At 42.0% G+C, this 25,392-nt stretch overlaps 1 protein-coding gene across 1 annotated transcript in view; it reads left to right on the forward strand.

The window, feature by feature from the left end:
- Positions 1-25,392, forward strand: part of SYNE2 (spectrin repeat containing nuclear envelope protein 2) — a 550,589-nt gene that overhangs the window by 204,118 nt on the left and 321,079 nt on the right. Inside the window, exons 29-37 of the mRNA XM_082274971.1 lie at positions 3,537-4,108; positions 7,596-7,766; positions 8,470-8,620; positions 14,628-14,786; positions 15,921-16,082; positions 17,416-17,517; positions 18,932-19,105; positions 20,914-21,020; positions 21,115-21,436. Coding sequence (XP_082131097.1) covers positions 3,537-4,108; positions 7,596-7,766; positions 8,470-8,620; positions 14,628-14,786; positions 15,921-16,082; positions 17,416-17,517; positions 18,932-19,105; positions 20,914-21,020; positions 21,115-21,436 — 1,920 coding nt within the window. The remainder of the gene's footprint in view (positions 1-3,536; positions 4,109-7,595; positions 7,767-8,469; positions 8,621-14,627; positions 14,787-15,920; positions 16,083-17,415; positions 17,518-18,931; positions 19,106-20,913; positions 21,021-21,114; positions 21,437-25,392) is intronic.

Genomic DNA, 25,392 nt, shown 5'->3' on the forward strand with positions numbered 1-25,392 from the left:
CACGGGCTTCCAGGGGCAAGGAGTCTCGTCGCAGATGTGGTCCGTTTTTCTCCGCTCATAAGTGGCTTTTTCATCCTTTAGGGTCTCAAGACAAGGGTTCCAAATCAGTTAGGGCCATCTACGCCTTGGACCAGGGAGAGGTCACTTTATCCAGAGGTGTTTCATCAGCTGTGTCACTGGTGGGGAATTCCCGAGGTGGACCTGTTGCCCTCCTGCCTCAACAGGAAAGGGCAGAGATTCGCGCCAAGGTCTCGGGATCCTCTAACCAACATCACAGAGGCACTGGTGGCTTCTTGGGGCCAGTAGCATCTGATTTACGCCTTTCCCCCTCTGAAACTTCTGAATTCCGGTCATTCTAGTGGCCCCAGACTGGCGTCGCCGGTCTTGATACGCGGATCTTATTCGGCTGGTCGCCAATGTTCCTTGTCGACTCCCTCTCAGAGAAGACCTATTGACCCAAGGGCCAATCTTCCATCCTGCTTTACAGTCGCCGGATTTACCAGCTTGGCTGTTGAAAGCCAGGTGCTGAAGGATAGGGGGTTGTCTGACTCTGATTCCCACGCTGTTGAAGGCTAGAAAATCTACCTCTAGGAATATTTATCCTTGCGTCTGAAAGTTGTACATTGCGTGGTGTGATTTTCTGGGGGTTTCTTCCAGTTCCTTTTCAGCGGCTCGCATTTTGGTGTTCCTCCAAAGAGTTGTGGAACAGCGCCTGGCCTTGGGTACCATCAAGGACCAAGTTTTGGCATTGGCGGTCTTCTTTCAATGTTTTTTGGCAACGCATTCCTTGGTTCGCACCTTTTGTTCCGGGAGTTCGCCACTTGGCTCCACCTATGCAGTCTCAGTTACTCTGTGGGATCTCAATTTGGTACTGTCAGTTCTTCAGAAACTGCCTTTTGAAAATATTTGCGAGATTTCTCTGCTTACATTGTCCCAGAATGTAGCATTCTTTGTGGTGATTACTTCTGCATGCAGAGTGTCGGAGCTGGCTGCCTTGTCGTTCACCTTATTTGGGGGTTCACAGAGATAAAGCGGTGCTTTGCCCTAGTCAGTCATTCCTTCCTAAGGTTGTCTCTGGTTTCCATTTGAATGAAGACATTGTGTTGCTCTCCCTGTGTCCTAAGCCTAAGCATCATAAGGAGATTGCCTTGCATTCCCTGGATGTGGTTCAGGGTGTACTTGGCGGCAACCGAGTCATTTCAGAAATCAGGCTCACTTTTTGTCCTTACAGATGGACCTCGCAAGGGGTTGGCCGCATCTGCTGCGACCATTTCCTGATGGATCAGACAGATGGTAGACAGACGGTAGTGCGGGTCTATTCAATCAAGGGTTAGATTCCTCCTTTCCCTGTTAACCCATATTCTACATGGGCGCTTAGTGTCTCCTGGGCCTTCGCCATCAGGCGTCAGTGATGCAGGTTTGCAAGGCTGCCAATTGGTCGTCTGTGCACAATCTCACAAAATTTTACAAAGTAGATATGCTGGCATCTGCGGATGCTGCTTTTGGCCATAAGGTTTTGCAGGCTGCTGTTTAAGAGGACTAGTCCTCTTTGAGGGTGTATGTTTTTTGGGTGAACTCCAGTTGTTCCTGGTTGAGCTCCATGTTATCTGGTTGGCTAGGTTTAGCCTTTGGAAATTTTTTTCTGCTGTATTTTTTCCCACCCCTCGTTTTTGACACTGCTTTGGGACATCCCAATGGTCAAGAAGATTCTGGAGCAGTGTCCGTCAATTAATGAAAGAGAAAATTGAATTTTTGTCTTACCATAAAATCCTTTTCTCTGATGTTCATTGACGGACACAGCATCCACCCCTCTATTGAGTTGGGTTATTCTTATTCTGACACTGCTTGCAACTAAACCGAATGCCTATAGCAGGAAGTGGGAGTATACCCCCTGGGACTGCCCCATAGGTGTGGTAAAGTTTTTTCCTGCCTAGTGTTCTACTTCCGTAGGGGGCAGCATAACCCAATGGTCAAGAAGATTCTGAAGCTGTGTCTGTCAATGAACAGAGAAAAGGATTTTACAGTAAGACAAAAATCCAATTTTTGGCTTTTTCAAAAAGATAAGTCATTGCAAACATACAAACAAGATTTCAGAACCATCTGTTACACAATGCTTCTAAAGGCATGCAATCCGAAAAGAGTTTTCATCATTATCAAACTTACAAAAGAGCGAAAACACACCATATATTATGGGACCAGCCAAAGATAATGTAATATAGGATAGGGTAAGGGAAAAGGGAATAGGGAGCCAAGGAAAGGGAAAGGGAGAGAGATGCACTATATTACCAAAATTATTGGGACGCCTGCCTTCACACACATGAACTTTAATGGCATCCCAGTCTTCGTCCATAGGCTTCAATATTTAGTTGGCCCACCCTTGCATCTATAAGAGCTTCAACTCTTTTTTTTTCATCTAGAATTGACAGCGGAGGTATGGGCTAGCACAGTGATTTTGTCTATGCTGCTGTCAGGTAAACTACGACTTCCATTCTCTAATGTAGTAAGGATTTATAGTGGTATTCCTGTCAAGTAAAAGTTTATATTGCCTAGAAAGTAAGTGTGCAGAGTCATCCCTGTCAAGATACATAGCTTCAAATCTGAATCCAGAGATTGCAGTCCACCCCTTAGTGTCTTAAAAACGTTTTTCAGCTGTATATGTTTCCAGCCATCCCACAGTCTCGCTCCCCACTCCTGGTGGAGGTCCAAAAGGGAATTCAACATTGTACCCTTCATGAATTCAAAACCTCATAGGGCCCATCCCTAAAAAAAAAAAAAAACATGTTCTCTCCAGGGGGGAACCAGGAATGCCACACCTTTTTAAGCAGTTACAGCAGCAGTTTTTTTTTTAACTTTTTTTGAGTGGGGGGAATAAAGCTACATTTGAAATAATAAAAGCTAACTGTTGAAAATCCCCCAGCAGTGTTCTATGGTTGGTCCCAACCCAGACAATATAAAAGAAATTCAAAACTCGCACTATATATATCCGACTCAGTGCATCTAATCACCTGTAGCAGCTGCTCAACCAGTGCTATAACACTTATGCAAAATATCAAATATTACCACAGAGCATACAGTATATCCTACATCACAAAATTAACTTAAAAAATAATTGAAAATAAAATGTAGAATAAGTGTATACAGTGAACTATCAATTAGTAAAAAAAAATTCCAAAAAGATGTTTCAACCTGAGCAGGGCTCAGCTGGTTCACCGCGGCTTGGCATGCGTTCCACAGATGGCGCAAGTGATGTAGTTTTAGGGAACCGGAAATTGCATTAATGCTTTTCGCCCCTCCCACAGGGCATCAAAACCCTGGTTGAATTTGATCCTCAGACTGAAAAGCTGAGGGTTCATTTTCTCTGGTGAGCAGGGCACAATAGGGGTGTGTGCCATACTTCACTGCATGTTTTTTTGGAGAACTCCAACCCAGGTGCTATCGTCTTTTGTTGGACAGCTTGATCTGCATTTGAAGGTGTAGATAAATATAAAGGCCAATAAATTTTAATCTCTACATAGTACTTCTGCTTTTGTTTACAGGAAGTTAAAAATACTTTTGAAAATGAGATCCAGCACTGCGACCGTTTGGACCTGCCATCAACCGAACCTACTTTAAATCAATATAAAATGGAATTGCAGGCCACAAATGAACTTGTGAAAGAAAGAGAAACAACCCTTAAAGCACTGGGGGATTTCCTTTCCTCTCTTAAAGCAGCTAAAGCATCAATTGATGCTGAATCTGCTATCCTTGTTATGGACAGGGAAACCCTGCTAGAGAAACAGAGGAGCCTTGAGGAACTGGAAAAGGACATTTACCGCCTTGGCCAAGAAGCTGAAAAACTTGATGACAACCTGCAGTTGGCTAAGGTCACCCTGGAAGACCCAGAGTTTGGAGGAGAAACCTCATGCCAGAAAATGATTAGCTTGTTCTTTGACAAGTTAGAAAATGCACGACAAGCTGTTCTGAGGGATCTCCAGAGCTTGCAGGAGAGGGAGGTGCTGGAGACTCTAAACAACAGACAAAGAGCCCTGTGCAAAAATATTGAAGATATCCAGGACCAGATTGATAAAATTGGCCTTCAAGATCCAACTATTCATGCTGTTCAACAAAGGTACTGTATATACTAATTTGAAAACCTGTATAAAAGTATATAGTTTATTTTGTTCATTTATTATTTTTATTATTACTGGTACTTTATATACTGTAGAGCTGTCAATTTGCACAGAACTTTACACATATACATTGTACATTCATGTCAGTCCTTGCCCTCAAGGAGCTTGTAATTGAAGGTCCCTAACTCACATTCATTCATACATACATATACTAGGGTTCCGTTTTGAAAGGAGCCAATTAACCTACCAGCATGTCTTTGGATAGAATTTTGTGTAAAGGCAAGTTTCACTTAGAGGCAAACTCAGCATTGGATCGATGCTTGGGCATGCAACTATTTGTCAACTGTGTACTACTACTGTCCCAGCTTCTAAAGCAGCCTAATTTATTTTGTTGCCATAGTTGACTTTTTTTTTAGTGCAAAAGCTAAACCTTCTTTTCCGATTTATTGGGTACAGGGTCTTGTTTTTACACTTTACTCTCACATCAAAATAGTTTTCCACCATTCAGAAGCTCTTATAGCAGTTAATATGTGTGACTTGTCCTTGTTGAAAATGCTGATTAAGGTATCCGTGTCAGCTGTGGTCACTGACACTGGTAATTGGCATTCCAGGTAATCCTTTATTAAATTACTCATATTTTTTGTACAGACTGAAATTGGCTTGCTCCTTAAGACTTGCATCCACATGCATTTGGTTTCTTCTGAGCTGCTGTTCTTTTCCATGCAATTCAACATGTATGCAAAAGAAAATAATCGCACTGAACTCATATGCAAGTCAAAAATCAACAAAAGCACCACAAAGTCATACAGGATTTGACTGACTTCTGAGTCTGATTCCCAATGCATGCATATAAGGCTAGCCATTAATGTCTCAAGACGTATAGATGACAGTAATGCCCTTCTCGACTCTTAGAATTTGTACCACATGTTCTTCCTCCTTGAAATGATAAAGGCCCCTTTCACACAGGAGGACCATTCAGATCCACCTGTCCGTTTTTTTTGGCGGATCTGAACGGATGCCCCATGCATCTCTTTGGGGCATCGGATGTCAGCGAAGACATTTCCGCTGACATCCGATCCGTCAAAACCCTATTTTCCATCCGTCGAGCGGATCGGATGAGAACGGACAGACGTCCGTTTTCATCCGATTCCCCCATAGAGAACAGCGGGGACCTGACAGCTCTGTCTCCGCACACAGCGCGGAGACGGAGCTGCCATCGGATCGATCCCCCGCTGAGAAAAACGGAGTCCGCCAACGGACTCCTATGTGTGAAAGGGGCCAAAGGATTTTTGAAGTACATTGATTACTGAGCACAGACCTTTAGGTCTCATGCACACTTGACTTTTTTTTACAATTGCTGTTTTGGGCTTCAGGCATTTTTTCTGCAGCCAATAAACTCCCCAGCATGTTATCCTATCTGTCCATGCACACATAGGCTGTTATCAGCAGTTTTTGACAGGGGCGTTTTCCGTCTGGAAAAAAAACCCAGAACTAGTGAGTATTTCAGCTGTAAAAACGCTTCAACTTGGATAAAGGCTGAAAAAAGCTTAAACATGCTGAAAAACATGGCTATCAGCTTAAAAATGCTGAAAACTTGCCTATCAGCATTTTTGAGCCATAAGCTTTTATGGGAGTATAATTTTGTTAAATAAAAAGCTAAAAAAATGCTACAGCCAAAAACGGTGAAAAATGCCACTGCAAAAACTCTGAAAAACTCCTGCTACAGCTTTCGACAGCTAATGCTTTGGCATTTTTAGAACGTCCTGTGTGCATGAGGACTTAGACTTAAAAGTTAGGCAGTTTTTTGGTAAAGGTAACTATGTGGGTAGGCATAATTAACCGCTTGCCGACTGCGCACAGTATATTTACTGCGGCAGTCAGCCCCTGCCAGGCAGATTGACGTAGATCTACGTCGCTAGCCTGTCACCGGGTTTTGAGCCAATAGCGGGCGAGCGCGCGCCCGCCTCGGCTTGTTCACAGAGGAGTCCGGGCGTGTGACTGGCGGACCCGATGTCCGCCGGTCACACTACGATCGTCGGTGGAGAGGGAGAAAGGCAGGCGGCTTATGTAAACAAGCCGCCTGTCATTCTCCCCTGTGTAAAAATGGAGATCAGACGGTTCTACTATGTAGAACCGTTGATCTCTGTTTTTACAATAGGAGACATGTCCCATCACAGTTAAAAACACGCCCCTGGGACACACTTAACCCCTCCCTCTCCAATACAGTTAACCCTTTCCTTGCCAGTGTCGTTTTTACAGTAACAGTGCATATGTATAGCACTGATTACTGCAGTAATGTCACTGGTATCCCCAAAAGTGTCAAAAATGTCATTCAAGGGTCCGATCTGTCCGCCGCAATGTCGCAGTACCACAAAAAAAATCGCAGATCGCCGCCATTACTCGTTAAAAAAAAAACACCAAAAATGACAAAAATCTTTCCCTTTGTTAGTAAACTCGATAACTTTTGCGCAAACCAATTAAAATACGCTTTTTGCGATTTTTTTTTTTTTTTTTTTTTGTTACCAAACACATGTAGCCTAAAACAAATTGGCCGAAAATGTTAAAAAAATTTTGATTTTTACATTTTTTGGGGGGAATTTCATATAAAAAATGTGAAAAATATTGTTATTTTTGCTAAATTTACGCTCTTTTTTTTGTTTATAACGCATGATCAAGAAATCACACAGGTGATCAAATACCACCAAAAGAAAGCTCTGTTTGTGGGAAAAAAAAGGACGTGAAATTAGTTTAGGTACAGCGTCGCACGACCGCGCAATTGTCCGTTAAAGTCACGCAGTAAAAAAATCGCAAAAAACCCCCTGGTCAGGAAGGGGGTAAAATCTTCCGGGGCTTAAGTGGTTAAAAAACTCATGCTCAAGATGCATAGGCAGTTTTTTGGTAAATGTGAACTAACACTTTAATTCTAAAGTCTAGCAATCCCAAATCAATTTGCTTCCTTTATTATATCAAGGAGGGAAAGCATGTGGTACACATTATAAAATCTCTTGGTTTGACATGTTTATCCAAACCCCGCATTAATGATTTCCATGGTGGTTGTAATTTTAAGTTTATTCAAACCAAAGAACACAGAAATCCAGTGTCTTTGTAATTTCCTGTGCACTAACCTGAACTCTTAAACACTGTTACCAGTCTTCCCAGTTCTCCCAGACTATAAACACCCCCCCCCCCCCTTTTGCATGGTATAGATGAGGAGAGGGGGAGCTGTTTGTAGTTCAAATCCTTAGGGAACAGCCTAGGGTGCTAAACCCACCCTTGGACAGGAAGTCTGTAAGGTTGAAACACATAAGCCAGGAGTTTAATTTATTTTTTTTACCAAATTTTGCTTTAAATAATGAAAGAATTGTTGAAGGACTTTGATTCAAGGTTGCTTTCTTATGGACCTACACTTGGAAACCACACTATTCAAGATTTTGTCAAAGGTGAAAGCAAGTTAGGTGGCACTGACTTTCTTTGCTTTGATTATAGAATGAAATCATTGATAAAGTTGGAGAAAAAGCTGGAATCATTCATAAATGAAAAAACATCAATTTCTAATGGCTTCCTGGAGCTTCTTCACACCACAGGCTTCAAGGATATCAGTGGACCTGAAGAGTGTGATATGCTATGGGAGGATGTAATGCAGAATATCACTCACAGGTAGGTGAAATTGCAAACAAAAATCATTGTCGAGGGGTCTTCATTCAATATTCTTTAAACCTGCTTTACTGTAACAGCTGCCCATATCCTTCTGGAAATTCTAGTTGCATGACTGTCATGCTAGCAAGTATGCAGACAAGGACTTCTGAACTTTCTAGGACTTTCTTGACCAGCATACTTTTTCTGGGTCAGTGGCTCAAGTAGTATTGAAGCCTGAGGATTAGCATAAGAGCAAAGCAGCTGACATTTTCATTACAAGGTTCGAAATTAGAACCTTTTCTAAAGCAAAAGTTAATTGTCTCTTTTCCATCAAAGATCTAAAAAATATAAGGGGTTTATTCCTCTTACTCTGTGTCCCTGTAGCCAAATGTACATCTGGGACCACCAACTTATAGCACACATACAGCATAATCTTAAGAGGCCATGTTTTAGGCTGTATCTGTAGTATTATCCAGTGGTTCTTGATGTACATTTTTGCTACAGGGGCAAAAAGCATGATTTGCATGACTACATCACATCAGATTTTCCTGCTGACAGGTCAGCATTTACAATTTTAAAGGATTGGTGTTGGGTGGGATGTTTTTGTATTGTTTGCCTGTAAATGTAAAAAAAGCTAAATGGGAAATTTTGACTCCAAAATGTTTTTTACAATTTTTTTGTCATTCAACTGAATTTCCAGTGAACAAACTTGATTTTCTTGCAGCAAGGAGCAGTGCGAGGCAGTAATTGAACTCCTCCGCAAGTTTCAGAGTTATAAGAAGGAACTAACGTCACTTATTCAAAAAGCAGAGACCCTAATGCCCTGCCACTCATCTTACATGGGAAAAGAAAATCTTCAGGAGACCCTGAAAAAGGTAATTTTACTTGTGCAGAGTGCTGCGCTACAAAAGGGCATTCTCTACTGCAGTGTTTCTCAACTCCGGTCCTCAGGACACAGTAACGGGCCAGATTTTAAGTATTACCTTGGGGAGAGGCAGACTAGAATACTGCAATCACTGAGCAGCAAAGTATATCACCTGTGATGTATTTCAGATTTCTTGCAAACCTGGCCTGTTAGTGTGCCCTGAGGACCGGAGTTGAGAAACGCTGCTCTACCGCACCTTCAAAGTATAGGTCACTGAGTTCATTAGATCCCCCATGGTGCTTGGAGAAATGGCTGATAACAGGCAAGTTACAGAATACAGCAGGTCAAGTGCTTAGGCAGTTGGTCAAAGCAAACAGACCGTAAATGAGTCAATAGACTGCTGCCAGGTCAAGTGCTGATAGTCCAAGTTTTAGTTGGGGAAAGAGAGCAATGATAGACCGTAGCAGTGGTAACAGACTAGTGACCACACTAAGCACGGACAATCTGAACACAAGAAGTCCAAACAATACACAGAAAAAATCCAGGACATTATTGTAGTGCTACCCCTGTATGAGCCGCTTAGTAGATTGCCCGGATCCTTTACTCAGTAGTTTCCTTGCAGCAAACACACAATCACTTTTCAGGCTCATTACCCAGTCTAGGGGTATGCTTTTTCTGATACTTTAATACAAACCTGTTTAGGTAGTGGGCAATGGTAGGATTCTCCAATAACCCTTAGCAACGATTTGGGGGACACTGAACTTTCTCTCGCAGAACTATGAGCCAAGTCCTTGCAGAAGTAAAGAGGGGAATGGGCTTTGAAGTAGCAACTTAAAGAGATTGCTCTCCCCCTCTTAATGTTAAAAATTCTAAAATAAATAAAGCTCTTCAGGACACTGGACACAATGTCCCCAATACACATGCTGACTATAGCACAAGAGGGATGGCAAAATGCACACAGTCTCTAGGATCTCTCTCACCAGTCTGTACTCACAAATGTTCTTGGAAATTTGGTTGCCTCCTTCCAATATCCTCACAACACTTTCACTCCGTGATACCAGACTAGATCCTCAAACAACAATCCCTCTTTAACTTCAGCACCTCTCAGCAAAGCGTAGCCCCTCAGTCAGCCCAGCTGAGGCCTCGATACCTCACAGGCACATGGCAGCAAGGCCAAGGGGGCTAGACTTTTCCTGCCCAGTTTAACTTCTAGAACATTTCTGGACAGGCCAGGGGAAAGCAGTCCATCATACAGTCACTGAGACATAGAATAGGCCAGAAGAATCAACACAGTCACACTGATTACAGTGAGCCAAAACTAAATTTACCTAACAATGAACTGCAGCTCCACTGTATACAGGGAGCCACAACTAAATTTGCCTAATTCTAGCACCTATCCAGAAGTGTGCTGCGTTACCAATCGGAAAGAAGTTAGAGACAGGCAGATTCCAATTTAGGGCGTTCGCAAAAAGAAACGCCTCTTGATCAGCAATAGGTGGAATTCTCTTTATGGAAAGTCAATGAGGGTCATGCGTAGACATGTGCAGAAAAAAAAAATGTTTAGTTTCGGATCGATCAGTTTGTTAAATTATTTATTTTCTTTCTTTGCATTCGTAATGAATTTGTTTAATTTAGTTTTGTTTTGTTTATTTTCGACCAGATTCAAATTTTTCCAATGGATTTAAAGTAATCAAATTTAAATAGAAAATATAGAATTAATCTGAATTCATTGTGAAGAATAGCTGGTTCTATTCTATTTGAAATTAGAATTTTGGAAGACGGCTTTATTCTTTCGGTTTTATTCTATTCTGTTCGATATTAGGATTTCGGAAGTCTTCTATATTCTTTCTATTCTGATCTATCCTATTTGTTTTTATATTCTATTTTCAATTCTATTCTGATTTCATTTTATTTTCTATTCAAGTGGTACGTGCTAAAAAAATGAGTGCTTATACATCCAATCACAAAATAAACTTCATGTGCTTAGAAAGTGCTTCAACAGTCCATTACCCCTAGGCACTGGCTGCGCGCAAATATGTGGCCTCTCCACAGCCGGGCCTTGGCGCCGAGGGGCCGCATGTTTACATAGATTAGCGCAAGTAGAGCTGTGCCAAGAGTGTACACCCTGCGCATTCTCAGCACAGTGACGGGCGACTCACGAAAAGCCCCAGATGGCGTCTTAAGATTAGGTGTTTTCCGTTCATGTGACTGCTGTGACAACCAATCACGGGGGTCACATGGTCACAAGCCTCGCCCTGCCCCTCGGAATGCCAAACCCCTTAAAGGGCTGCGTACTACAACCATGTACTTATGCATCCAATCACAAAATAAAGTTCATGTGTTGTAAATAGTGCTCAGTCCTTTAACAATTCATAATGCTGGGCTTCAGGATGCAACCACTCCATGCTCCCCTCTCTTGTGACTCCACTTACCAGAAAGGTAAGTTATCAGAGCCGGTCTTAATCTCCTTTAGCCATCTCCATATGTCCAAATCGTTTGTATAGATTACATGCGCATGTAGCTTGTGTGATGTGAGCCTTTTTATAATATGAGTAGTATATTGTATGATTTTACCATTTTATTTTAAATAAATGGAGTCACACTTTTGGAGGTTGTATGACTTCTATTTCCCTCTCTATGCATGCATATGATGGAGTGATGATGGAGTAGTGTTTGTTAAGGAGGTTTCCTATTTACACAAGGACATATGGAAATAGCTAAAGGAGAAGCTGTTTGATTCTGTTAATACAGGCGCTGATAACTTACCATTCTGGTAAGTGGGGTCACAAAGGAGGGGAGCACAGAATGGTTGCACCTTGTAGCACAGCATTGTGAATTGTTGAAGCACTGAGCATTTTTAAATTCATTTTCGAATTTGGATAAATTATTTTGTTATAATTTTATTTCATATTCGTTGAAATTGATTACTATTGTGATTCGGAAATTCGGGTACATCTAAATCCCTGAATAACCAAAATTTTATCCAAATTTCGATTCATATTTAAACTAATGTCTAGTCATGTGTACTTAGCAGAAACCTGAACTGCAATGCTGAGTAATGAGCAGCAGCTTATGAAGGTACAAGGCTAATCATTACAGTATACAAAAGCGGTTTGTCTCTTATTTTATGCCACTGTTCTCTGCTGTTAGAACTAGATTTGTAGGTTCATTTATAACTGGGCACTGTACTACTGAAGGCCTGTGCCTTTTGGTTTGACATCCCAAGCTAACAAAAAAAAAAGTACAATCTAACTGCACTCTACTGAAATAGGAGAACCCAGCAATGGTAGGCTACGAGCGCCATCTTTATAAACTTCCATTAAGCTAAATTTTATTTGCATGTAGTAGCGGCTGGTGATACAATTTTTTTTGAGGGGGGGGGGTTGCAAACAAACCCCTACAGGTCCTTACCTACAAACGGAGCCTCCATCCTGGGCTGTCACGGCTCCCCTGATACTCGGCGGCTTCCGTGTTCCAAATCTTTAGCCTCCTAATTGGCTGCGTCACGAAAACAGAAAGTGACGCAATGGCGAATTCAAACTAAAGTCAAACGTGGAAGGGTTCACTGCGCTTCGAGTGCAACCTAAATCAAGCCATTTAAACATTGAGGGACCTAATAGACTTTGTCTGGCACCCCACACAGTGCACTGCACACACAGAACAATTTCTTTTTAAATAAATCATAATATGACTAACCTTTTTTAACTTTAAGATGTTAAAAAAGTTAGTGATATTATAATTTATTTACAAATAAACCATTCTATAAATTGCTTTCCTATTGGTCAAACTTTTTTACTGGCTAATTAACAAAGCTTACTGAACCAAAATATTTTCATGAAATCATTCTGCAAAGGCAATGCTAGTATAGGTGCCTCAGGATGAAACATTTGTGTAACCCCTTACACATGGTCTGCTTTACATAATTGTATGCATCATTTTCTGGCATCTATTTGTTGCAGCAATGATCTTTTATATGACTCTGTGAGATTGATTTACTAGAGGCAAATATACTGTGCACTAGAATTCAGGGATGTGCGGCGAGGTCAGTGGCTGGTAAGGCACTGGCTAGCATCCGAGCCAAATACAACCCCCACATTATTTAGTGAATTAACCCCATATCACCATTTAGTGAATTAACCCCACATCACCATTTAGTGAATTAACCCCACATCACCATTTAATGAATAAACCCCCACAGCATAGTCGAGTGCTGTGAGATGAAAATGTTCATTTTCAGCCATTTGGCTTGCGCTTAAAAACTAGCATGTCAGGACGCAGGCAGCCAATCGGATTCCCCCAGACAAATAAGCGTCTAGTGAAAGGAATCTATTGGACAGCAGATTTTTATGTTTTATTTCTACATTCTGTAACAGCCCTGTAAATGCTGAGATTTTACTGGTCAAGTACAGGGCTGTTACAGAATGCAGAAATAAAAAATAAAAAATGACGCTGGGCTCCATATGGCTACCAACTGTCCTGATTTTATTAAAACAAGTCCTTATGTTGGTTAAATTAGTTAACTGTGAGAACTAATGAAAGTGCCATATGTAATCTATATAATAAAAGAATAGAATCTGAACAATTCTGTGATTATATATAGCACCTTCATTATTTCTCATAGTTTACTAATTTAACCAGCATAAGGACTTGTTTTAGCATATGTAAACAACGTTTAAACCACACATGTGAGGAATCGCCGCGAACGTCTGAGTAAGAGCAATAATTCTAGCACTAGACATCCTCTGTAACTCTAAATATGTAACCTGTAAAAAATGTTAAAGCGTCGCCTATGGAGATTTTTAAGTATTGAAGTTTGGCGCCATTCCAAGTACACAAGTACTTGTACAAGTGTGCACAATTTTAAAGCGTGACATGTTGGGTATCTATTTACTCGATGTAACATCATCTAATATATCTAATACATTATACAAAAAAACAGTTTTTTGTATTCAGGAAATTTAAAAAATATTTTTTTTAAATGCGTTTGAAAAATTGTTGCGCAAATACCGTATGACATAAAAAGTGACCACCATATTATTCCCTAGAGCAGTGATGGCGAACCTTGGCACCCCAGATGTTTTGGAACTACATTTCCTATGATGCTTAACTACACTACAGAGTGCATGAGCATCATGGGAAATATAGTTCCAAAACATCTGGGAAGCCAAGGTTCTCCATCACTGCCCTAGGGTATCTGCTAAAATATATATATATATATATATATATATATATATATATATATAATGTTTAGGGGTTCTGAGTCATTTTCTAGCAAAAAAATTATGATTTTTACATGTAGGAGCGAAGTGTCAGAATTGGCCTGGGTGGCGAGTGGTTAATTACCATAAATAAGTGACATACAAACATTTTTTTAAATTTTTTTTTAAGTTTTTATGTTCATTTAGTATATTTTAAAAAAAACTGTACTCAAGCAGGTGGCTTAATGGCCAAATTACTGAAGTTTGACGTTCTAACTTCAAACCAGTAATTTCACAGTAAATTGATAAATAATAAATTATGTTATAACATATAGACTAATAATTTATTATTTTGCTTGTTTAAAAAAAAGTGCCTTTTCAGCAACAGCAGATTCTCCCTCTTAACTGGTTGAGGAAAAACATGGGATTATGGGTAAACGTCTGGGACCCCCAGGTCGCCGAGCTACGACCCTCAAAGCTTGATCTTCCCTTGCATACCCTGAGTGCACGTCCCTGCTAGAAGTGCACTGCAAGTGCAGTTGCTCTGGATCTGAAGGGAGGCTCTGCTGATTTCTATCATCCAATCATGTGCAAGCAAAAATTGTGTTTTTTTTTTTTCCTTGCATGTTCCCCTCAGATCTAGAGCAACTGCACTTGCAGTGTACAGAATAACAGCCTATAGTAAATCAACACAAATGTCCTTTCATAGAGGAGACCACCCATGGCACCTTGATGCATTATGGGTCTTTTGTATGTTTATTATACATTAAAAGCAAGATGTTTGGTTTGTATTGTGCTCACTAATATATTCTTCTACAGGTAAAAGCTGTTAAACAGGAGTTTGATGATCATCCAGAAGAGGTTGAAGAGATCAGCAGCACCTGCAAGAAGTTACAGTCTCAAATGAATCAGATCAAAAGCTTTGAAGAATCTCCATTTCAAACTGAGGCCAACACAATCATTGATAAGTGGTTGGATGTGAGTATCCCAATGGAGCCTCTGGGAAGCAAATAGAATTTGAATTATTTTATTCCAAGTAGTGAAGGAAAGTAAAGTCATATTTTTAATTTCATATGTGGAAATTCTTGCAAGGTAAAGGATGGGTTCGTTATTTTAAAGGATGGGTTCGTTATTTTATACATATATTATGCCATGGTTGTTTGGACATTTTAATTTAGACATTGTGGCTAAGATATGTAACTGCAAGAAAGCGAAGTGAAGTATAGCCCTACTCGAGTATATTGGCATCAACTATACTTGGTTTGGGTATCCATGATTATCCAGAATGTTTTATATAGTAAGAGACTCACACAAATGAACCGATTCCCCCCTTCTATAACTGTATTTGCCTTTTCATCTATTTAAGGTCTCAGTGGATAATGCTTGTAGATCTGGGTGGCTCTTACTTGGCTAGACTATTCTTGCCTCCTATGGGCACTTTAACATCTTCAAATCCAAGTGAATCAATATACCACATGCTGGTTTAGCCACAATATTATATTTTTTACTGTCGGCTGGGTATTGATTTTCATCCTGAAATGCTAAAAATGTAATTATTAATTTTAATATTAATTCTGTCTAAGCAGTAACCTGAAATTTGTTTGTCCTGAATTCCTAGAATATTGCAGTGTACTTTGAGTGTCTAGGCACTCCTATGCATAGAGCATATGAGCTCTAAATCTGCAGTCTGGAATCTGCTAATGTGCTGTGCCTTGACTGCTAGACTCACCAGATTTGGTGAGGTCCATACAGTGCTGCTTACTGTTCTTCTTGCTGGAGAGAAGGCTACAGTGCAAGGATCTCCCTGTTTCTGCTTAATTCTTACCTCTCCTGCTGATTTTTGAACATTTCCCCACCAGTCAAGGTCCCCAGTCATCAGGTGGGTAGCTCTGACATTGGTAAGCAAAGCCCTGCTTCTACCAAGATTGCCTCCTTTACACACAGAGACATGTCGGAGAACAAGCATAGTAAGTCAGTAATGGGTTAAAGACTGCAGGTAGCCTGCAATACTAGTTATTAGTCTTTTGCCCTCTTCTTGCCATTTGTAGGTACAGCTTCCATAGTTCAGGTCTAATTTAAATGTATATTCATACATTTGGTCTTTCCGTACAGATTACAGAGAAACTTGAAAACTATAATGAAAACCTGAAGAGTGCCATCAGTTTGTGGAATAAAACCCAGCATTTCTTGGAGGAAATTGAGCGCTGGTCTGAATTTAGGAAAAAGGTCTTTGAAACCAGTAATCTAACCAGGGAAGATATTCTGCAGTTAAATGTAAGTGTGGACTTCTTACATTGCTTAACTGCCCATCTTGTAACTTCACTGGTAAAATTATTGTTTGTTTGTTCAGCTATGCCAGCTAAAGAAAGCCATCTTTTTCGTCATTAAAGTTGAACTCTGGGTAAACAGCCAATTAGTAGGAAACTATTGTCAAGTGCATTCTTGCATTAAAAATAATACAGATAAGGGAACTATTTTAAAGCAGAGTTCCACCCAAAAGTGGAACTTCCGCTCATTTGCTTCCTCCCCCCCCCTCCCACATTTGACACCTTTCAGGGGGGAGGGGTGAACGGGTACCTGTTTTTGACAGGTACCCTTTCCCACTTCCTGGAGATGGCACCGCAGCGCTGTCCCTCTGAAGTTTGGCCCCCTCCTCCTTCCCCCTCCACCAAGCCAATACGAATGTGCAACACGCTTCGGCATGCGCATTAGGGACCCGCCCGTGAAGCCTCAAGCCTCACCGGCAATGGCGGCGGCAGCACCCGACAGCCGATGGAAACATCAGCTGCGGTGCTGACATCATTGGACTCCAGGACAGGTAAGTGTCTGAATATTAAAAGTCAGCAGCTACAGTATGTGTAGCTGCTGACTTTTAATTTTTGGAGGGGGAGGGGGGAGGCTGGAACACTGCTTTAACTGCCAAAGTATTTGTATTTCTGCAGTTCTAAGTACTGCAGAAAGCATCTCTGACATCAATGCCTCATTCACACAGGCTACCAGGGGACAGTAAAAACAGTTGAATGAAGCACGGTTTTACCAACAGCCCACCAAAAGAAAAACATGGTAAATACTCAGGGCATTGCACATATCATGATGGGGCTGTGCTTCAACTGCGGGCAATGCATGCAGTTGCGGCACAGCAGTTTGGGCTTTTGGTGTCCTATAACCTCCCAACCACCTTCTAAAAATGAATTCACATCAGATTGATTTTCAGAGGGACAGTAGAGGCTGCTTAAGGCACTGGTGCTGCCGTCTGCGGTATTGTACTGTGAGCCAGGATTGAACTGGTGATTCACGAGCAGGGGATGATTTCCTGGCACCCTGGGCTTACTGGAAGTGGATTGAATGAAGCTAGCTGTTATTTAACCCAGAAGAGGAGCACCACCCAGAGGACAAGGCTCTGAAGGGGGCTGTGCTGGATTGAACAGGAGTATTATATTGAAAGTTGTCTTTGTCTTTTTTTACTGTAAAGTAGAAAGGCATTGTTTAAAAAAAATAGCATGAAAATATCTGCTTAAAACCGGGTCCTTCAAGTCCGTTAAGTAAACTTTGAATTTTTATGTGCACTTAGACATCAGTTAAATTCTGTTTTCTGTCAATGTTCTAGATTGAGGTTGAAAATCATGAGAAACATCTAGAAGAAATCCGCAAGCTCTCCAGAGAGATACAGAATCTATTGCAAATGGATGAACTTCCACTGGAGTTGCAGGTACAAAGGGCTGTATATAACCTTGATGGCAGTGTCCAAGTGTTGATTGTATAATCTTTTTAGTGCTTTAACAGATATACATATAAGAGGTCAGGGGCATATTAATCTTATTTATGTTCATTTTTTACTTTAATTTTTTCTATGTATAGTTTGCTATTATATTGTAAATTTCCATTGGGGCAGCAATATTTGTTTGCGCCTTATACAAACTCTGCTTTCTGCTTTACATTTCTGCATCACAGTTGTTCTTTGTTGTTCATTCTCACAATGGAATCAGGCTTCCTTATTTGAAACAATGTATGACTTATGGTATCTAGGAAGTTCATGTATGTAAACTAAAGCTGGCCATACAGGGAGTGAATTTCTTAGTTGCAGGAAAGAAATTTGCTAAATTTTCCCCCATCAACACAGACAGTGTTGATGCCGGAACCCCTCCTGCTGGGCCATTGTTTTCCCCCTGGCGGGGAAGGGCAAAGGAATGGAACCCCCACCGGGGGAAGACAGTGATTATCGCTAGTGGCTATAGCCGCCACTTGCGATAATCACTAGCCAATCTGGCAGGCTGGTTGTACCCAAGTTGATGAATTGATCAACTTGGTACATTCAGCCTGCCCATACATGGTTCAAATCTTAGCTGGTTCCTGCTGAACCGGCTGAAATTCGAACCATGTATGACCAGCCTAAGCTAAGCCACTATCTAGCAAATAGCAGCAGCATTATCAGCCTTTTATGCACACTACCTAATTTGGCCACTAGACTGCCTATGTTGGCAGCCCAATGGCCTACTGAAGAAATTTGCATAGCAGACTGGCAACACTGCTGCTAATTGTGAGGCAGCAGCTTGGTATTGTCAGCTTGCAACATAAAGTGCTGTTACTTGCAGGATCTCTAGGTAAGAATTGTTTCAACAGATTTTCAAAATATGATTTGCTTTAAGTGATTCTAAAGGCAGAAGGATTTTTACCCTAATTTATTCTACGCATTAAGGTTAAAAACCTGCATGTAGCTCCCCCTATACCCCCCCAACCCCTACTTATCTATACCAGAGCTCAACCTGGAGCCAGTGATATGCACAAGAGCAGAGGCTCTCTCATCTCTCTCTCCTCATTAGCTCAGGCATAGCAGTGAGCCATTAACTGCTTGCTGTGTGTGTATTGGACATAGCAAGCAGCTTGCTATGGATTCCCAAAAGAGGAGGATCAGGGCTGCTATGTGCAAAACCATTGCACAGAGCAGGTAAGCATGACGTGTTTGTTATTTAAGGAAAAAAAAAAAAACGCTTTAAGAATCACTTAAAGAAAACTGAATAATATATTTTGGGTTTGCATACCTTTTAAGTAAGGGCTCCCTCGTCTAGTTAATATGTCAAGCTCTATATTTGCCTAATAACTTATTATGATGTTTCTTTCCTCAGGTTATTCAGACCAATCTGCAAAGTAAAGTAACTGCACTATCTAAGTTTGCTTCAGCAAAAGTTAACATCTTGGAAAAATCACCAATATCTCCAGTCCCAAGCCCGCCTTTTACTTGTTCAACAGATGGGGAATTAGTACAGATAGACGCTCCTCCTACTAGGGACCCATCTCAGGTAACCTTTCTACCTCCTGTACGTAACTTTCCCTAATATAGAAAGAAATATCTGTATGTGTAAATATTAATATATAATGCTCCTCCTCCTTGAATAAACAGGCCACACCGTGTAATGCTGTCCAGTATGTATCTTTCTTCAGTTGCATGAACCTAGATTCATTCGGTTGTAATTATCCATTTCAAATTTGAAAACTTTTACTTATTTTATTTATGTCCACCTCTGGACATTTCTGTCAGACAACTATAGTGAAGTGGGTACTGTGGATGTTGGGAGTCAGAAGACTCTTTACTTTTCAGTAAATGTGAAACCAACTATTAAGTAGTCTATAAAGTTAAAAAGTAGTATTGCATATAATGTAGACAGCACCCTGCATTCATTAGTTAATTATAGCAATAACGTTCGCTTCTCGGCCTTTTGGCTAAGATCAAGTGTAGTATCTGTTCTTATCAGTTGGTATGGAACCTGATGGTTAGTATCGGTGGAGGCCGAAATGAACCGGGGCGCTCTGGAACTACCGGAGGACCGGGAAGTAATCCGCACCAGAGAAAGCCGGATGGGTCCATTGCCTTCTGATTTGAATGGGTCCGCCCCTATCAGTTTGAAGGGAGCGGGAAAACTGGTGTAGGCAGTCACACTGGTTAGTACTGCTCCTGGATGTGATTGGTAAGGAACGGCGGATGGCGGTGGGAGAGCCTTTTCTCCTGGGTTGAATCTGGCCTTGCAAAAGGCTCGTCCCCAGTTGAAGGCAGGTTCTCCCTAAGCTGTCTAAAGTTCTGATGCCTCCTGATGGGATAGGGCTACACTCGGTCCGGCCTTTGGGCTGAGATAGAAAAAGCCCGTGGTGTATGTGCCCCTGGGGTGGCAGCCCAGGGGTGCCTTAATTCTCACTGGTGAGGGGCAGCTCGTCTTGAGTTTTTCGGCACCTTGGTCACTGCACCACACACACTTTTTCCGCACCTGCCTCTTGGGCTAGGCCTTTTGGCTTCGACCAGAGGAATTTTTATTCCGGCCGGAAGGCCTGCCTTTGTATTTTACACATTGGCACTAATTCACCTCTCCACTTCCCCTTCCCCACCTTTTGTTTGTGTGTGTTTTTTCTTTGTAGTTTGTCACTTCACTGTCACCTTTTTTCTTGCACGACTTGTAGGGTGTGGGTCCTCGGGCCCAGCCTTGAGTCTTGGGAGGGGGTGGATATGGCCTTTTGGCTTAGTTCGCCCTCTCTCATGGGGTCTCCCTTCGGGGGAGCCCCACCTAGTACTTGGGGTGGGCTGTTTCGGCAGTCCCCCTGGAGAACGGGGTCAGTCTGGTTTCTGCCAGACAGACCATAAGTACCTTATATCCCTGTCAGGAGTCTTGCGCCCCGGGGGATCGAGGTTAGGGTCCTACCTCTTCGGAGGGAAGACCATCCTTTCGCACACCCTGTGCACTTTTTGTGTTCTCACGTTTGCGTGTGTGCACTTTTTTATGCACCGGGTGTAAGTCTTTTGAGTGTGTTTCACACGCCACGGGCTTTAAAAAAAAAAAAGAAAATAACGTTCACTGACATATTCACATGACACAGGGGGTGGAAATGCCTTTTGCTTATGGCAAGGGCACCCTGATGTTGAAATGTGGCCCTGGGCAAGGAGCCACTATTCTGTACACCATTGTAAACATCTATGTATCAAGCTTAAAGGTTCATGATTACCATTACCAAATGCCCATACATCTTCCATGGACAATCAAAATGCCAAGACATTGATCTTGTTAAAGCCTCTGTAGCAAAGGTAAATTAAACCCAGGAAATTCTTTTTTTGTTGGCACAGTGTGTAAATGGAGGAGCAGAGACAGAAAGAAGTGAGGAGTGTATGGATGAGACCCAGATAAGTAAAAGGCAACACGATTCCACAGCATTACCATCAGAGCCACAGAGGTAACACGATGTTTAGAGTATCTACTCAGTGCTATACTATACTGAAATACTTGTAACTTGCCTTCACAAGATTCTTGTTTTCTGCATTAAACAGGATTGAATACCAGACTGAATTGCAGTCCAGCCTGTCAGGAGTCCAGCAGAGTGAACAGTTAAGGGCTCTCCATGCCAGACTGTCCGAGTTGAAGAAGAGACGTGAGAACCTTAACACTGAGCTGCAGCCAGGGCAGAAAGAAAAGAGAAGGCAACCAGACAGCTTTATGCTTCTTCTCCAGGATGGTCGAGAGCTTGGTAGTTCACTGGAAGAGCTGAATGCAGAAATGATGGCTGCAGGCTCTGATGGGTTTCCCCAGGGTCAAAATAGTCAGTTGCTGGAAATCACACAGCTATATGACTGCTTCATGCAAGAATTGCAGGCAAGCTTCTTACGTTTTGTTCTTTGTTTTTTTTGTTACTTTCCTTTAATATTAATCAATCACAGTATAAATACAGGCGGTGTAAGGAAATAGGAGCGTCACACCAATGGTTTAGAAGTCTAAAATAATTTATTTCAGCATAAAGGTCCAAATGTCACATGTCACTAAAACTCGAACACTCAGAATCTAGTGCAGCTGTGCTTGGTAGCCAATTGGCTTTTGTTTCAGTTGTTTTTAAATGTTTTTTCTTAGGAAAAAGGAAAAACAATACAAAGAGCATTAAACAGTCCTTGCATACCTCTGTACATACAATAAAGTAAGTACACAATAGGGCAGTGATGGCAAACCTTTTTGAGCCCTAGTGCCCAAACTTCAACACAAAACCAACCAGCAACCCAGGTTAGGATCGCACACTCCAAGAGGGATTGCAGTCGATTACAGCACTCACCTGGCTCCAGCATCCAGTGTCGGTGTGCCTGGCAGCAGCTTCTCCTTTTGTTGGTACCTTTGATCACCCTCCTCACTCTTGATCGTGTCCTCTCAGCACCCCCCTCTTGCTTCTCTCTGGCTGGTTCAACTCCAGGGGCTTTAGTGGCTTAGGCTCTCTCTCCCTCCTAAACCACCTCAGCCTCCTCTCACTCTTGTCTCCACACTCTTCTCACCCTTGCTCTCCCTTCTCCCTCAACTTTTTTTTTCACGGGCTCCAGGCTGTCCCTCCTCTTATTTTTTCAGGGCATGCTGGGACTGTAGTTTTTCTTTAATTGATTAAAATTGAGCCATAGTCTTCCTGGACTACATGTCCCATGGTGCACTTGTCCTGGCTCCTCTTTGATCCCTGGCTGCAGCCAATGGGGAGGCAGGAGGAATCTGAGTTGGCGGCGATCCCTGCAAGTGCTGCTCTGTCCCTATCCAGCATTGCTTGACAAAAGAAGGGGGGCGAGCTGGAGGAAATACACTGACAGCCCATGCTCACTTTTCCCCTTGTCACAGCGTGGCCAGTGGTGGCAAGTCTCTCACGTTCCCTCAGAGAGGGCTCTGTGTGCCAGCTGTGGCACGCGTGCCATGGGTTCGCCATCACTGCAATAGGGTAATAAAAGGTAACATGGATAATAAAAAGGTAACATGGGATGAACCATCTATGAGGTCCATTAAAATTACACACAAATAGGAAGATCAAACATATAAGAAAAGTAGATGGTGGAGAACTACACATTATAGACCAATAACGTGATAATGATTAGAAAGAAGTCCATCCCTAGAGATAGCTTACCAGGTCCACCTATGAAATACACAAGATTTATGAGGCCTCAGGCCTAAGGCACGCCAATCGGCTTCTAACTTCAGCTCATTCAAATATGTTTTGACAATAAATCCTGGAAGCTGGTTACTATAAAGAGCTGCACCAGACTTTGCACTCTCCAGTTTTAGTAAAACAACCCCAAAGTGTTTCTAGGACCAGTACATGCCCCCTTCCTCAGTGTTCTGCTGGAGATGAAATGTCACTCTAAAGAGTTATTAGATACAGAGGAGTAATTGTAAATGGTGTAAAAAGAAGGCTTCAGCAGCTTTTATTTGTAGAGAGCCCTCTGTTAAAAAAAAAAAAAAAAAGCTGCTGAAGCCTGCAGTTTACATCATACAAAATGACTTCCGTCGCCTTCTACCCTCCCTCCATCGAATCCATCATTTCACCTCCACCAGTATTCTGAGCCGTGATTATGGGGCCTTTTATCGTCCCCAGAACATATTGGCATGTGACATTTTGACTTTTATACTGAAATAAATATTTGTACTCTCCTAAACTAATGGTGTGTGGCTTCTGATTCTTCAGTCACTCCTGGATTTTGGTTAAGGTACCGCTCTGTGTTTGCTCTATTACCTTCATCCCCTTGAATTACAAACTTAGCTGTACTTGGATCTACAGTAGCAGAAATAAGAGCATTGCAGTCACCAATATCTGTTAAAACATGTTGGCCGTCAAGAATCATCCTTTAGCTTTGCTATTTAGTGGTTGCTACTGCAAATCAAATACGTGGCTGGGAGTTCTGACTTCTTGCTGCAGTTTGTTGGTTTATAGCTGCTCACCAAGTACTGAACCTGTAGGAGGAGGCTTAAAGCCAGTGTAATTAAAGTTTCCAGAAGAAGCCAATGTGAAAGTTATTCAATTTTAAAAGTTCAGTTTAAAGTACCTATTTAGGTTCACCCATACTCTGGTTAATAGCCACTTACTTGCACATCTGTTGTATTAGTATACAGCTTTCACACCCTCTGTGCTCTGTTGCTGCAGTTCACGGATCTGTGAGTTCCACCATAGTTAAGTTACCTCGATCAAGAAAAACAAAGGGATTTCCGATCACAACTTACCAGCCAGCGACCAACCGAATTGCACTGTCTAACAGTATGCGTTAAAAACAGGGGTTTGGTTGCACACATTTGCGAATACATGCGTAAGCTGCAGGCCGCAGCAAGGCACCCTGTAATCTGCAGACCCTAACTCTACAATTTAAAGAGTCTCTACAATGAGAGCAAACCAAAAATAAAATAACTGGCGCACAACGGGGAATAAATATCACCAGGGGCTATACCAATGTCACTGGACACACAATTAACCAGAGTGAATGATAATCAGTAAGAAGGGCAGATTGAGAAATCCATGTATGGCAAAGTCCATAAAAAGGTCCATAAAAGTCCATAAAAAGCTCAAGGTGCACTCCTGAGGCAGCTCTAGTGACAAGTAGAAGATTTGCTTGGGGCCAACTAGAAGAAAACACAGGCGCCACTCTAAGTGCAGTAACTTGAAACTTTTTTATTTGGATAAACCGCTAGATAGGGGGGTACTCACAAAAGGGATGATTAAAACAGCTCATAAAACACACTCCGGTAAGGATCAGGATGGCTCGAGCGGTGACAAGTAGACAGGCTGTAGCGGTAGCTGCCGCACTTCCTCGTCCCGGGGACACTCAGATGACCGTCCGTCGTCACTTCCGCGAGCGTGATTACGTCATGGCGCCGGCGATCATGGCGCCGATCGGCCTGAGGAAGGAGCGCATGCTCCGAGAACGCGTCGCCGGCGCCATGACGTAATCACGCTCGTGGAAGTGACGACGGACGGTCATCTGAGTGTCCCCGGGACGAGGAAGTGCGGCAGCTACCGCTACAGCCTGTCTACTTGTCACCGCTCGAGCCATCCTGATCCTTACTGGAGTGTGTTTTTATGAGCTGTTTTAATCATCCCTTTTGTGAGTACCCCCCTATCTAGCGGTTTATCCAAATAAAAAAGTTTCAAGTTACTGCACTTAGAGTGGCGCCTGTGTTTTCTTCTAGTTGTCTACAATGAGAGCACATGCATTTAATGGGATAGATGGAGGACAGGTGACTAGAGGGAGCCCACCCCTCCTTAAAGGCACAGGGTCACACTGAACACCCAGCACATCGCACAATGGTGGCAAAGGTGTCAGTGCGTTGCCTGGCTCAATATAGATATCAACGATAATGCAAAAAATGGTCACCGACTCCACCTATAACTGGTCTTAATGGTAAGGAGCACTGGAAGGGCGGACGCAGATCAAGAAAAACTAAGGGATTTCCAGTCACAACCAGTTAAGTTACCTGCCTGTCCACATTTGTCCAAGGATTTGGAGACCTTTGACATGCAAAGCAACACAACTTCCTTTAAAGTGTATCTACAGTTAAATCTTTTATTTTGATAGAATAGGAAATGTTTAAAACCCCTGATAAAAAAAAAAAAAAAAACACAACAGGAAGTATTGGAAATCACCTCTTAGTTGTCACAAGCACCCCCGTCACCCCCATTGGAAGATTTCCTCTTTTACTCTTTCTCCAGCGACAACTCAAATATATTGGATTTCTTATCTTTTTCTGTCTCGCTGACAGTGGTCAATAGGGCAAAAAAATAAGACCAATCATACAGATAGCAATACAAACATTAAAGTAGTTCT

Source organism: Pelophylax lessonae (genome assembly GCF_965119305.1).
Source record: "Pelophylax lessonae genome assembly, chromosome: 13".
Taxonomy (NCBI): Eukaryota; Metazoa; Chordata; class Amphibia; order Anura; family Ranidae; genus Pelophylax; species Pelophylax lessonae.